The 15,339-nt window shown below is 41.5% G+C and overlaps 1 protein-coding gene across 2 annotated transcripts in view; it reads left to right on the top strand.

Annotated features, from left to right (window-relative positions):
• The window catches only part of EPHA6 (EPH receptor A6), a 1,030,110-nt gene that overhangs the window by 916,622 nt on the left and 98,149 nt on the right, over positions 1-15,339 (top strand). For both annotated transcript variants that reach the window (XM_056559324.1, XM_056559326.1), the window contains one exon: positions 9,602-9,663. In XM_056559324.1, the coding sequence (XP_056415299.1) occupies positions 9,602-9,663 (62 nt within the window). The remainder of the gene's footprint in view (positions 1-9,601; positions 9,664-15,339) is intronic.

Below are 15,339 nucleotides of genomic sequence, written 5' to 3'. Positions count from 1 at the left end.
TAGATAGAGCTTGATAACTCACGTTTTGAAGTGGCTGCAGGTTCTTTAGGCTTTGGCCTAGATGAGATGAATTTAGTAGATGCAGAGACTGTGCTTGCTTTGTAGCCAGGAACTAAGAGAGCTAGAGAGTGCAGGAATAAGAGCCAAGAGAGCTAACTGAGAGACTACAGCCCCTTATATACTAAGGGGGCTGGACTAATCCCATTGGTTGCAAAGCCTGTGGTTCCTGTGCCCATGGCACTCTGGGTAGTGTCACATGACAGTAGTTCACATGACTAACCTCTATAACCTCTATACATTTGTACAAATTTGTATAATGAACAATATGTACACAACACATTTACAATGCATTAACAGAAGGTGAGCAAGGGGTGAGCCCTGCAGGAGAGCCCAATGGACTGCAGGGACTCTTCTGGGGGGCACCTAGAGATGGTACAGGACCATGTCCTGTACCGGGACACCACAAGTGCATCTCCTGTAGTGAGGCAAAGATCACAACAAGCCGGCGAGTGATCTCTCACTGCAGGAGTGATAGGGACACTTTAAAGGGGTTTTCTGGGATGCTATTTGGAAGCAGCTGTACCTAATGTTGCAACTTGTGCCATACACTTTAATGGGAAGTTCTGCAATAACAGGCGCTGGCGCCAAAGATAGGGTACTATGTCTAGTAAACAATGAAGAAGTTGCACTCGCACAATTTCCAAGGCCCCTTCAATTAGCTGATAGGCCTAAGTTGGACCTTCTTACTGATCTGATATCTCAGAAAAACCCTATAATATCTAATCATTTGACCCTCATATTCCACATCTCCCAACATCTGCATATTCTAAGCAGGTAGCAGGCTACAATGATATTATTACTGTCTGTGTTTTAAACAAAGTTCTAAAGTTGCATTCAGGAGTTTTGAGCTTCTTGTACATGGAATTTTTTTCTTTAATTTTAATTCCCGATGGTGAGAAGTTATTCTACTTTGTTGATACTGGTCTCATAGAATAAAGAAATGACCTCTCAAGTTTTGTAGGTACTACTGTGTGCAATAAATAAATCCTCAAAGCAGATTAGGCAATGCCGCCTGTGGTGGTTTTATTTTCCAGTTATTATAGTTCATGTACAATTTTCCAAATGCACTTATTCCATTGACTGCAAAAAACTTGAGTGCAAACAAATGAATTTTACCACTCGCTGTTCATCATGGAACAACTTACTTTTACCATTCATTCACTTGTCTGTATTTTCAGCGTCATAGAAATAAAATGATTGCTATTTCTGCAATATATAATGGGAAGTAATTTTGTATAATGCAGCAACACCATGGGAGAAGCTGGATGTTTGTGGAGACAACTAAAAACATTTTTTTTTTAAAATATGGCAATTATATCAATTTATATAACCACAGTCAGGGTCTATTATGATTTACTAATCTGATACATTTCTTACTTGTCCAGTTTTCCATCGAAACTAAAAAAAATTATGTTGTGCCAGTTATAAGAATAAACAGCAGATGGAAGTGAATGAAAAGTTTATGTATGCTTAGCATTCTCTCTTAGAAGTGAACACCAATAGATGACAATGTTGGGCTGGGCTAACCACCCACCAATGCATGGATTGGTGAAATGATGATGAGCTTTGCCCCAGAGAATGCCCTTTGTAGTATGTCTGGTAGCAGAAAATTGGGTTGCCTGTGATGGCAACTGTCCAGTAAGTCAACCAGACCAAAAATGTAGTAAATAGTCTACTGCAATAAATACAGTTACAGTCTTTAATGATGGTCCAACCACCAAGTGGTTAAGAAATGTAGCTAAAGGTATAGGGTTCTTGTAAAGTCTATGCTGTCCTTTAGCCTGACTATCTAGTCCTGACTATCTTCAATGAGGTATCTTCACTAGTTGATTCCCAGGAGGTTAACTGCAGTATTCTGTACATGGACTTACAGTACCTGAACTTCATTGTCCACTGCAGGATGCAGGTCTATAAATGTATCCATTAGATGATAGCCACAAAGTCTCAAGGTCCGGTCTGAAGCACTTGAAGGTCCTAGATGTGGTATGAAGTCCTTGTACAACCTTACTCCAAAGTCTCTATTTAATCCTTTGTGTCTCTCAAAGGGGTTGTGCGCTGCCCTTCCTTTCAGAGCTCCGCTCGCAGCGTCTGGAAGTTCATTACTCCGAACGCTGTGTGCGGGCTTCCGTGTTCGCGACCGCTGGGCGTGACGTCATGCCCGGCCCCCTCGTGACGTCACGCCCGCCCCCTCAACAAAAGTCTATGGGAAGGGGGCGCGACGTCACGAGGGGGCCGAGCGTGAGGTCATGCCCGGCGGCCGCGAACACGGAAGCCCGCACACAGCATTTGGAATAATGAACTTCCGGACGCTGCGTGCGGAGCTCCGAAAGGAAGGGCAGCGCACAACCCCTTTAAAGTGTTTCTCAACTAGGATTAGACTGTGAAGGGTTTATCTTCACAGGAGTAGTAATATTACCCCAAGTGGTCCTTGGTAGTGAAGCCTATATAATGGTAGCTAGAAAGTTTGGTACGCCCCACTAGTCCTCACTAGAGGCTAGTCTACACTTAACTGGTCTGAAAAGGATTACTTTTTTCTGAGTAGAGGCTGGGCTGGGGAGGCACCTCCCTACGCACAAGAATGTTTCCAATACTTCTGAGGTTTTGAAAGATCCATCTACTTGCACTGTGCTATAAATGGCTCTAGAGTTGCCAAGCAGAATCCACCCCACAAATCCCAAAGAGTCATATTCACCACATCTGGACCAAGCCTTGTAGGAAAAGCTTGTGAATAAAAAAAATAAATAAATAAGTGTGGACCTGTCAATATTAAAAGAAACCTGTCAACAATGCTGCCAAAACCATAAGTCATCGGGGTAATCCTTGGCGGATTCTCCAAATCCCACCGACTTTGATTGATAGATACAGGGAGAGATCTATCAACCAAGGCCGGTGAAGCAGACAAAAGTGAACAATGACTGTGGTTCAGGCAGAAGAATGATGACAGGTTCATTTTGCAAAGAATAAACTAAAATAAAAAGGAGTAGGAGCAACTACACCTAACCCTCTTTGTATACACACAGATGTTTCCTGTTGGATCCCATAGGTACTGTTGCGGCTAGCTCCCATTATCATTTCAGAACCGGATCCAATGTTGCAGTGCCCCAGTCCGACTGCATTTGGAAACCCTTTAATGCTCTCATTTTTTTTCTGAACAGGAAATCCTGGAGTTTAAAGTGTTAAATCTTTCTTCTTATTTAATCCTTCATTTACATTTGAACATCTTCAGTAGTATTTTAATCGCTTTCTAAAGTGATTCAAGTCGTGTATTACATTTCCAAATGTGCTTAAAGACATTGGATTAAGTTGTGCTTTTCTAAGCCCTCTACATTAATTCTCATGCGCAGATTGTGTTTCATGGATTCAATTTTGAACATGATAAATGAATGGAAATTCTAGATGGGGATATTGGCTTTACATAGGATAAATGGATAGCTACAGAAGGGATGGGGGGATAAACAACCATACAAACTCATTATTTATCTGTGCTTCCAGATCTGCCTGGCTGGGCTGCAGAGAGGATAGGGGGTTATTAAAGTCAGACATTGATTTGAGCGCCTACTTCAAAATAGCGATTAAAGGAAATTTCTTTCAACTCCGAAGCATCTAAATGGCTGCAAATTACTGAAAGGTGCCAATCAGCACGTGGCGGCGCGACCCTGGGCAGATAGCGCACCATTAATTGCTTGTTTTGTTGCGAGACTCGCTCCAGGGTTTTAACACTGATTTATAAAACCTCAGATAAAATGTTTCCAGGCATTTCAGACTGTTAAATTGGTAACCCCGAGGCCAGGCCTAAAGATTGTTGACAAACCTCTGTGGTTCTAAGCAACATATATTACATTCACAGCAAGCGTCTCTTACCTTTGAGATTGTAAGCGCTTTCCATGTGGGCTCATTGCACAGCATTTATAGTAAAGATGCACAGCTCGAAAAAATCACAAGGTCACAGCTGACGGGCAGAAGAGAAAACTTTATTTTCCTCTATTTCCTACTTAATATCCTTTACTTTTGCTTGCCCGACTTAAAAAAAAAGTATCGGTTTGGGTAAGGCCATGCCAGGGGTACAGCATAAGTTTGGGATGAACTGATTAAAGGGGTACTCCGGTGGAAACCTTTTTTTTTTTATAATTTTTTATTTTTTTTAAATCAACTGGTGCCAGAAAGTTAAACAGATTTGTAAATTACGAATTCGAATTCAGGTAGAAGACAGACATGGTGCACATCTACAATCTTGCACAATGATCTAATTGCTTCTCAGCATAATTTCAAAAACGAACAGGTTGTTAGTATATACGTTTTGATCAAAAGTACAAAGCCCACTCGCCACGTCAAGGCCACCTATTTACAGTGGGTCCCTAACGTCCCTAACATAAAATGGCGTAGCACTGGGCGGCACCAGTGCCCACGGGGGGGAAACGACCCACTGGCAGAGCGGCCCCAATGCCACTCAAACCAGTCTATGGGCCGCACCCCCCCCCCCCCCCCCCGCAGACACGGTGCCACGGCAGCAACAGATGCCACACAGCACCACACCAGTGTGAACAGGAGGCTACAGCTCACTTACCATGCTCTCCCAGTCAGACTGGGAGGCTGCTGGGAAAGAAATGACCCATGTGTAGCTAACTACTATTTATATAGGGTTGGGCTGAGGGGGTGGGGAAGAGTGCAGACACATGTTTTTTAAAATTTTGTATTTTACTTCTATTAAAAAAAATCTTAAACCTTTCAGTACTTATTAGCTGCTGAATACTACAGAGGAAATTATTTTCTTTTTGGAACACAGAGCTGTCTGCTGACATCACGAGCACAGAGCTCTCTGCTGACACCTCTGTCCATTTTAAGAACTGTCCAGAGTAGGAGAAAATCCCCATAGCAAACATATGCTGCTCTGGACAGTTCCTAAAATGGACAGAGATGTCAGAAGAGAGCACTGTGGTCGTGATGTCAGCAGAGAGCACCTTGTTCCAAACAGAAAATAATTTTCCTCTGTAGTATTCAGCAGCTAATAAGTACTGGAAGGATTAAGATTTTTTTAATAGAAGTAATTTACAAATCTGTTTAATTTTCTGACACCAGTTGATTTAAAAAAAAAAAAAAAAGTTTTCCACCGGAGTACCCCTTTAAGAAATGATTTCATGTTTGTTTTACCTTAACAAAAGAAGTTCTCTGGAAGTAGTAGACTGAAATCTGGAAGTCCGAAAACTAAGGGCCTATTCACAGTCTGTACAAAAAGAAACATTCAGCATCCCGGTGTCCAGTGAATCAGGAGCTTTGGCGTCTTTGTGCTCTGCTGTTTTTATTGCACTAAAGAAATAAAAAAAAGTTCCTGATTCACTGCACACCGGGATGCTAGGTGTTTCTTCTTGTACCGGATGCTAAATAGTGGCAGGGACACAGCCCGCCGATCTGTGCATAGGTGTGTGAGCGGTCCATTCCTCACTGCAAAATTTCTAAATGGAATCCTGAAAAAAAATTCTGCTGTATGAAATAACTTTGGTGTGAATGGGTTCTTTTTATTGTTCACCCGGTCCCACTGTGGAATTTCCCGCCGCGGAAATTCCGATTTCTTGACCCATCAAAAGAATGAACATGTTCATTCTTTTTGGTGGAATCCCATGTGAACGGCATTGTCGTCAATGGTAATGGGGCAGTTCCGCACAGTTCTAGTGAATATCGGTAGTGCCTGCTGCAGACATAGGGGGAGAGTTATCAAAACCTGTCCAGAGGAAAAGTTGCTGAGTTGCCCATAGCAACCAATCAGATCGCTTCTTTCATTTTTTTTAAAGGCCTTTTCAAAAATGAAAGAAGCAATCTCATTGGTTGCTATGGGCAACCCAGCAACTTTTCCTCTGGACAGGTTTTGATAATTCACCCCCTTAATCTCCACCCAGAATATCTCCAGGGAGGAGATTCCGTAGTGTGAATGTACCCTAAGGACTTCAAAACCTGAGGACTATACAGTGAGAGATATCTGAAGCAACTCCATGTGGAAATGTGCAGAAAAGTAGTGCTACTTTTTTTCCACGTTAAAAAAAATATATAATAATTCTGTTGACCCGTTTACACCGCAAACTTTCCACGATGCAAATTTCAGATTCCGGATCTGCTGAAAGAATGAATATGTAGATTTTTTTGGCATCATTTTGCACAGACTGCATTGCTGTCAATGGTGACTGCACGGCCCTCATGCACCCGCTGCAGACGAAATCTCAGCTCTGAATATTTCCTTGCGGAGATTCTGTAGTATGTATGGGCCCTAAATCCCAATGGTCCAATCAATGATCATAAATGCACACGACAGCTCTATTCACAAGTGGCATTCACAGACTGTTATTTTGTTAATCCATGTTGGTCCCCGCAATCGGCCCTACCATCGATCATACATTTATCACCCATCATGTGGGCAACCTCTTAAAGCATTGTGCCATATTAAAGGGGTACTTTGGTGAAAAACTTTTTTTTTTTGTTTAAATCAACTGGTGCCAGAAAGTTAAACAGATTTGTAAATTACTTCTATTAAAAAATCTTAATCCTTCCTGTACTTTTTTCTTTTTGAAACACAGAGCTGTCTGCTGACATCATGAGCACAGTGCTCTCTGCTGACATCTCTGTCCATTTTAGGAACTGCCCAGAACAGCATATGTTTGCTATGGGGATTTTCTCTTACTCTGGCAGTTCCTAAAATGGACAGAGATGTCAGCAGAGAGCACTGTGGTCATGATGTCAGCAGACCAGCAGACAGCTCTGTGTTTCTAACGGAAAAGAATTTCCACTGTAGTATTCAGCAGCTAATAAGTACAGGAAGGATTAATTTTTTTTATAGAAGTAATTTACAAATCTGTTTAACTTTCTGGCACCAGTTGATTTAAAAAAAAAATAGTTTTTTACCGGAGTACCCCTTTAATAGTGGAATGCCTAAGAGAGCAGTAGGGTATATGATATTATTTGGCAACAGTCAGGTTTTTGCAAGGATTGTCCTGTAAACTGAGCAGCAAAAGAGGCAGGAAAACAAAAGAGACAATCTAAGGGTGCGTTCACACTGAGCAAATCAAGAGGAATTCACGCTTAAAAATTAATGTGGTGAAAAAAGAATTTTCTTTTCTTGCGAAATTCGCGTTGAATTTGCACGGCATTGCACGCGGAATTGCGCGCGGAAATGGGGGAGAAAGTAAATTCCGCGTGAAAAGATGTCAGGCGGAACGGAATTCAGCATCAGAATTCCGCTACCAGAATTTCCACAGTGTGAACAGGACAGCAGAAAAAGCATTAAAGTCAATGGGCAGAGGAGATGTGCATTCATTTGGAGCGGAGAATTCAAGAGGAATTACTCGAGTTAATTCCTCTTGAATTACTCAGTGTTAACGCACCCTTACTAGGTGGGACTTGGAAAGGGGAGCGCTGTTCTGGAGATGGGTGTGGGTAAACAGAGCTCTATCAGAAAATGATAACATATCCTGTAGTTTAAGGGCGTATGTACCATAGTGGCAGACTATGTGGCTGCTATGGGGTCCATGCTGGTTGGCCATATTGCTTTTTCGATTGCTAAGGAACTGTCTCCAGGAAAAAAAAATTGAGAGGATATTGACCTAAGTTGAATACACACCAGACCTTTCTCTCCTGGGGGCGAATCAGATACCATTATAGGAAGCCCATTTTATTATTGGCTATGGGGCCCCCTTTCATCTATGTATGTGGATACACCATACATGTCTAACATGGCAGCACCCTCTAATGGGGTATATAAGCATTAATCAAACCAGACATGACAGGACAACTTACCGGGCCTCTTTAAGGGGTGGTCAATAGAATTATGTAACACTCTTAGCAAATGTTTCAGTGTTCTCCTGTATTCAAAAAAATAGAGCACAAAATAAATCAGTTTTCATAGAAGATATACATGATTATTACAACATGAAATTGGTTGTGGACTTTTTGTCGCAAATTTCAGGCAATTGACCGGTAATTAATGGTTCCTCTGTCCGTGGAAAAGAAGGATCTAAAGTGTGGATAACAAAAATGTCAGGTCAACTAAAATTTTCGGTTGGGTGCTGAATGTTCAGACCCTGAAGAGAGCTATGGTGCCGTACACTCCTCTCTTTGTTCCCTGTCTAGGATCCCTGGGTGGCCCCATAGACTTACATGATATGTCCATCCAGCTCAAGTGACAAAGAAGTGGGAAAGATCACCCTAAGGCTATGTTCATACAGAGAAATTTCTATACAGAATTCCACAGAAGAATTCTGCCAGAAATTCCACCATAATTTACTGCCTATTGTTTTCAATGGGATTCTGAAGTCCCATTCAGACATCCGCTTTCCATATTCTGCAAAAAGATAAGAACAGTCTTATTATACAGAATTCAGCTGTGGATTCCTTTTGAAGTTACAGGGGCTTGAATTTCGGAGGAATTCTGTGTTTTGAGAACTTGAATTCTGAAAGTCTGCAGAATTGCGGATTTTCCGCCATGTGAACATATCCTGTTCAACATAGCCTGAAATGAAAGCCCAATACACTTCTATGGGATTCCACACTCCTGTTGACACTTAGGAAATTCCACTATTCTGCAAGTGGGATTTCTGAAGGGTCAACGGGAGGGCGGAATCCAGTGTATTGGGCTTTCATTTCAGGTGGAATTCCACCGATGGATTCCGCTGGCGGAAATTCCGCCGTGTGAATAAACCCTAAGAGTGGACTTCTCCTGACTCGTTCTTATGATCGGTCAGGGTCTGAACACTTTTTTTTTTTTTTTATGACAGGCACCATTTATGGAGATATTACCTTCACATAAAGTAATGGTATATCACTAGGATATGATGGTGGGGGTGAATACATATTAAAAAAGACAAGGTCCTAGGTCTATTTAGATAAATGGGGTCAGTTGCAGTTTCCTGCACAACCAGATGGTCAGGATGACTGCTGTAATGTCCCAGTGATATGAAACAGGAATATCTCTTTAATACCTTGGCCCCACATCTTTTTTATATTATTGTTTGTTGAATTCTAAAATATGTGACATCAGTTGAATAAAAATGGAGAAAATAATGAAAACATAACAGCTTTTTTTTTAAAAAGAGGACAATCAATCATTGAGATTGCATTTTAATAGAACAGTTTATACTTGTTTGAAATGATGTTTAAAAACATGAGCATATGTATTGCTGGACCTGCTTTTTGCCATAATGACTTTTCTGATGCATTCTATTTTGTGATTGAAAATGCTTAACAAAGATGCATATTGTCGCACTGATGAATACCACTGACATAAGTCATTACGTGCAGTCCTGTGCCAGACTAGTGCCGAACACCAGGTAATAAAAAAAAGCAGCGGTGTACTCACTGAGTAACGTTCCGCACCCGCATTCTCCAGCATCTACACAAATAATTTACTCCAATTTATTTTATTTTTTTCTTGCCCTGCAGCATAAGACATATGAACTTCATTAAAGTAATAGAGATAATCTTTCCATAACAGCTGGAAATGTATAACCAACCCGTAATACACCTTTAATCTCCCTAATGAATTTCTTTGCTGTGTTCGCAGGCAGACCTGTAATGATTGTGGTTGAATACATGGAGAATGGATCCCTGGACTCATTCCTGCGGGTGAGGTGTCATTTTCTGGTGACATTTGAATAAGAAACAATTCTGGGCTAGGATTTTAAATCATTTATCATGAATTAATTTTTACATAATGTTATTCATAGTTTAGTTTTTTTTTGCTGAAGAATAGCTGCTTTTCCCCCAGGTTGCATTGCTTTAGTATCATGATACATTAGAATATGTCTGCCCAAAAAAGAAAACTTGAACTTAAGAATATAATTGATTTCTCCTCCAAGCAGACTTACATTTTAGGAAAAATGCATTTCAAATTAAGGTATTAGAAATAGGATGGGTTTGTTTTGCATTGGAAATACTTTGCGTATAATTTGGTTTTATTTCAAACTTCAATGTCATTGGGAATCAGTGGCACCAATAAGCTACCGCTGTAGGACTGCCCATGACACCTATGTCATAGTAATGTGATACTAGTCTATATTGTTATCTGCTCAAAACAATGAAGGGAACACTAAGAGAACACATCCTAGATCTGAATGAATGAACTAATCATATGAAATACTTTCGTCTTTACATAGTTGAATGTGCTGACAACAAAATCACACAAAAATTATCAATGGAAATCAAATTTATCAACCCATGGAGGTCTGGATATGGACTCACACTCAAAATCAAAGTGAAAACCAAACTACATGATCATCCAACTTTATGTAATGTCCTTAAAACAAGTGAAAATGAGGCTCAGTAGTGTGTGTGGCCTCCACGTGCCCGTATGACCTCCCTACAATGCCTGGGCATGCTCCTGATGAGGTGATCTCCTGAGGGATGTCCTCCCAGACCTGGACTACAGCATCCACCAACTCTTGGATGGTCTGTGGTGCAACGTGACGTTAATGGATGGGGAGAGACATGATGTCCCAGATGTGCTTAATTGGATTCAGGTCTGGGGAACAGGTGGGCCAGTCCATAGCATCAATGCCTTCCTCTTGCAGGAACTGCTGACACACTCCAGCCACATGAGGTCTAGCATTGTCTTGCATTGGGAGGAACCCAGGGCCAACCGCACCAGCATATGGTCTCACAAGGGGTCTAAGGATCTCATCTTGGTACCTAATGACAGTCAGGCTACCTCCAGCAAGCACATGGAGGGCTGTGTGGCCCCCCAAAGAAATGCCACCCCACACCATTACTGACCCACCGCCAAACCGGTCATGCTGGAGGATGTTGCAGGCAGCAGAACATTCTCCACGGCGTCTCCAGACTCTGTCACATCTTTCACATGTGCTCAGTGTGAATCTGCTTTCATCTGTGAAGAGCACAGGGCGCCAGTGGCGAATTTGCCAATCTTTGTGTTCTCTAGCAAATGCCAAATGTCCTGCATGGTGTTAGGCTGTAAGCACAACCCCCACCTGTGGATGTCGGGCCCTCAAACCACCCTCATGGAGTCTGTTTCTGATGCACATGCACATTTGTGGCCTGCTGGAGGTCATTTTGCAGGGCCCTGGCAGTGCTCCTCCTGCTCCTCTTTGCACAAAAGCAGAGGTAGTGGCCCTGCTGCTGGGTTGTTGCCCTCCTACGGCCTCCTCCATGTCTCCTGATGTACTGGCTGGTCTCTTGGTAGCGCCTCCATGCTCTAGACACTACAGTGACAGACACAGCAAACCTTTTTGCCACAGCTCGCATTGATGTGCCATCCTGGATGAGCTGCACTACCTGAGTCCCTTGTGTGAAAGCACCGTCAGCATTCAAAAGTGACCAAAACATCAGCCAGGAAGCATAGGAACTGAGAAGTGGTCTGTTTTCACCACCTGCAGAAAAACTCCATTATTGGGGGTGTCTTGGTAATTACCTATAATTCCCACCTGTTGTCTGTTCCATTTTCACAAGAGCATGTGAAATTGATGGTCAATCAGTGTTGCTTCCTGAGTGGACAGTGTGATTTCACAGAAATGTGATCGACTTGGAGTTACATTGTGTTGTTTAAGCTTTCCCTTTACTTTTTTGAGCAGTGTATATCAGCCATGGATGTTATTCTAAAGCCAATCCTATCATCCGCAGGGTTAAAGTGTTACTGTCATTTAAATAAGCTTCTGACATGTCACACAGACGCGTCAAAAATTTAGATTAGTGGGGGTCTTAGTGCTAAGAACCCCACTAATGGTTAGATATTGTCTGGAGAAGAACGCAGCTTTAGGCTTCTAGTGAGTGATATGGGGATGACAGGGATATTAAAGGGGTACTCCGCTGCTCAGCGTTTGGGAGCTTGTGACATCATAGCCCCGCCCCGTCAGGACATCACGCCCTGCCCCCTCAGTTTGTTCCAAACGCTGAGCAGCGGAGTACCCCTTTAATACTAACAGTGGTAAATTTGGCACCAGTGGTCCTCTAAATCACACCCCCAGGTCACACTATGAAAGGGAGCTGCAAAAGTGATAATGGTGGTGACCTTTCCCCTGGGTCATGCCCTAGGTGGTCTGTCTGGGAGCAGGGAAGTAGGATGTCGATAAACATTGCAGATGTCCTACAACCAATTGTTCCACTTTTACAGAACCCTTTAGTAGAACACTGGTGTTTGGTACCTAAAAGTATAAAAAATACAAAAATTGTAATGACTTTTGAAAAGGTAGGCACTATATTCCATAGAAAATGCCCTGAATTACAGAATGGGATTTTTTTTTAAATGTCTATGGGTAGCATTATTATAAAGCATTGTTACTCAACCAGCGTTTCTCCAATTGTTGCAAAAACTTCCATCGTGTTGCAAAAATTCCCATCCAGTTGTCTCTTATACAGATGTCAGGGCATGATGGGAGTTGTAGGTTTTCTACAGATTGGTGAACACTGCTGTAGATTATATTTTAGCTACATATCTTGTGAATATAAGTCACATCTATTGTATCTCCAATTATGAGAACCTCCAGATATACATATTTTTTGATGACATTAACAGCTGTTTTCTATAAGCTGCATACTTCAGCTCCGGGTCCAGTATATCTCCGGTTTGCCAACATTTTTAAAAAATTTATTGAAATAAAAATGTAGCATTTCAGTCTAATTATCATTAAAATAAGGTGAGAGAAATCGATTAACAGCAATAAATAGGTTTGTACGGGTTCCTTTGTGGTTGTGACTATCACACCTCAGAGGTTTTTTTTTTTTTAAGATGTGCAAGTAATTATACGGTGAAATATTATTACTTCTCTGTAAATGTTACCTGCTATTATGTCCGCAGGTGCTGTTCCTCTGCAAAGGTTCTGATATAGAACCATTAATCATGTGTTATTTTTGCCGTCTGTTCTACAGAAGAATGATTTGTCACTCATTGCCATTGAACTGTTTTGTTACACCCACAGCACATTCGTAAAGTTTAACAATGCAGCCATCAATTTTGATTACTTGGCTGGTGACATTCGGGACATCTGTAAACCTACATGAAAAGTAACAAAAAAAAATCAAGAGTAGAAAAAAGAACTATTGGACATTAGTGGATGTCAGAGGCTGCTGAATTTATGTTATACATGAAGTAACATGACTTTGTAGATTCCTTTGTCAGAGTCTATCAAGCGCCGATGGTGTGCCATGTGACGTATTCAGAACTCCACCATATTCGTTTTTCTGGTCCTATCATGAAGCAGAAAAATGAAAACATGATAGTACAGTGAACCTGGGCACATGTACTAGTACATGATAGTACAGTGAGTCTTAGACTTAAATGGGCACTGTCAGATACAAAAACTTTTGATATGTTGTAAAGCATGCAAAACCAATAGGTTTTGCAATTGCTTTCATTAGAAAATTGTCAGTATTTCATACTGAAAAAGCCAGTCAAACAACTGCCCCCCCTGACTGCTTGGACACATTCTAGTCCTGCTGTGTCCATGCATCATCACCTATGTCATGGACACACTTCCTTGATTGACAGCTGTGAACGCAGGGCTCACAGCTGGAGAAAAAATCATCCCACTGTCATCTTGTGTCCTGCTACTCTCAGTGATGACAAGCTGGGAGTTGTAGTTTTGCTAATACTAGGGAAGATGTGAGCAGACAGCATACTGAGGGAGGGGGCGGAGACCTGCACAGTGAGGCCACGCCCCCTCCCTTTGAGAGGAATTCAGACTAGTGAGCTAAATTAAAAGTGTAATAAAAAAAATAAATAAAGGTTCTAGACACATAAAAATGTTATGTACATGGTCAGGATTAGGTACTGAGTGATATATTTAAAAAAACATTTTTTTGTTGGATCTGACTTTAAATGGTCACTTTTAAACAACTTCCCTCTGAATCATATCCTATGGGATATTTGTATAGCTCTTTATTTATAAAAAAAAAAAAAAAAATATGACTCCTTACCCCAGAAAAAAAGGCTCTAGTCTTGGCCACTAGTTGTCTCACTTCCTAATAATGTCTGTGTACTGCTTGCTGTTAGGGGAATTCCGTCTCTAGCAGTAGCAAGACCAAGACAAAACAAAGGAAGTAGGGACAGGGCTTAACTAGTGTTACATGCAGATGAGAGCCTTGACTGTCTGAATGCATCCTTAGCCTGTCTGTATTATAAGCTGCAGTTCACTCCCCAGGCCAGGGCTGCTCCTCTCTCCCTATAGCATGTCATTATCAATATTAGCATCAATTCACTACATAGACCAGGGCTGGTTCTTGTACCCCCCTTCTTTACTCTAACCCTTCTCCTACCTCCCTATAGCTTGTGATCAGCATCATTATAAGCAGTAAATCACTGCTTAGATGAGGGCTGCTTTGGTGATGGAGTCCCTTCCTGGCTTCCATGCTGTTGCTGTTTTCCTTTCTGCAAACATAGCACCTTGCAAAGTGTTAGTGAATTGATCACTCCCTTTTCCCATCACATGCCCCATACAATAGTGTGCTGTAAATCATCTCCTAGCACAGTGCCAGCCTGTCCATTTCTGTTTCCTGTGTCATGGCAAAGCCGATAGGAGTAAGTGCTAACCTTTGATTGGAAAGAAAGGGCAAATGAAGTCCTGGTGTAAGTACTGCTGGAAAACAGCCATGCTCTGGTCATGCCCTCTGAAATCTCCACCAGGCTTCTTTTTTTCTTTTAGAGGAAATAAGACTGTTTTATAAAAATCACAAAACCTGATAACTAAAATGTAATAAAATCTCAACTACAAATTTGTCTTATGACAAAGATAAAAGCTCAATACCAAGGACATGATATGATTGTCCCTACATTGCTACTGCATTTATGTCTCCACCTTACATGAAGTCATGTTTATACATCTCTCCTTACTGCAGAACTAAACTCATCCTCCATACATACGTGCTCTTCATGTGTCCTGAAACTACATGCAATGTACAAAACCTGGATCAAAACCTAAAACCTATGCTGGATCCCTATAGGGTGACATCACCTGGTCCAGAAGTAGTTGTCAGACTGAGGTTCCTTGGGCCTCCAAAGGGAAATAATTTTGAGGGCCCATCCTGTCTCTATAAAGAAATTGTCCATGACCACTTTTAGTTGTAGTTCACTATTTTCTGTGTAAGAGAAGACTTAGCTCACCAAACTTGATAGAATAAATGCAGATTTTTATTTGCAATTCAAACATATAAGTTGTAAGGTTTCGGTCAAAATCCTGGACCTTTATCAGACCGGATTGCTGCGGAGGTAAGGTATAAAGTAATATGGTCTCATGCCATGGTAGAGGTAGGTTAGAATTGCAACCTGTGGTCGTTAGCATCACTGGTCACCTC

The sequence above is a fragment of the Hyla sarda genome, chromosome 2 (genome assembly GCF_029499605.1).
Source record: "Hyla sarda isolate aHylSar1 chromosome 2, aHylSar1.hap1, whole genome shotgun sequence".
NCBI lineage: Eukaryota > Metazoa > Chordata > Amphibia > Anura > Hylidae > Hyla > Hyla sarda.
Note: the sequence above shows the minus strand (reverse complement) of the source record. Positions and strands in the feature narration are given on the sequence as shown.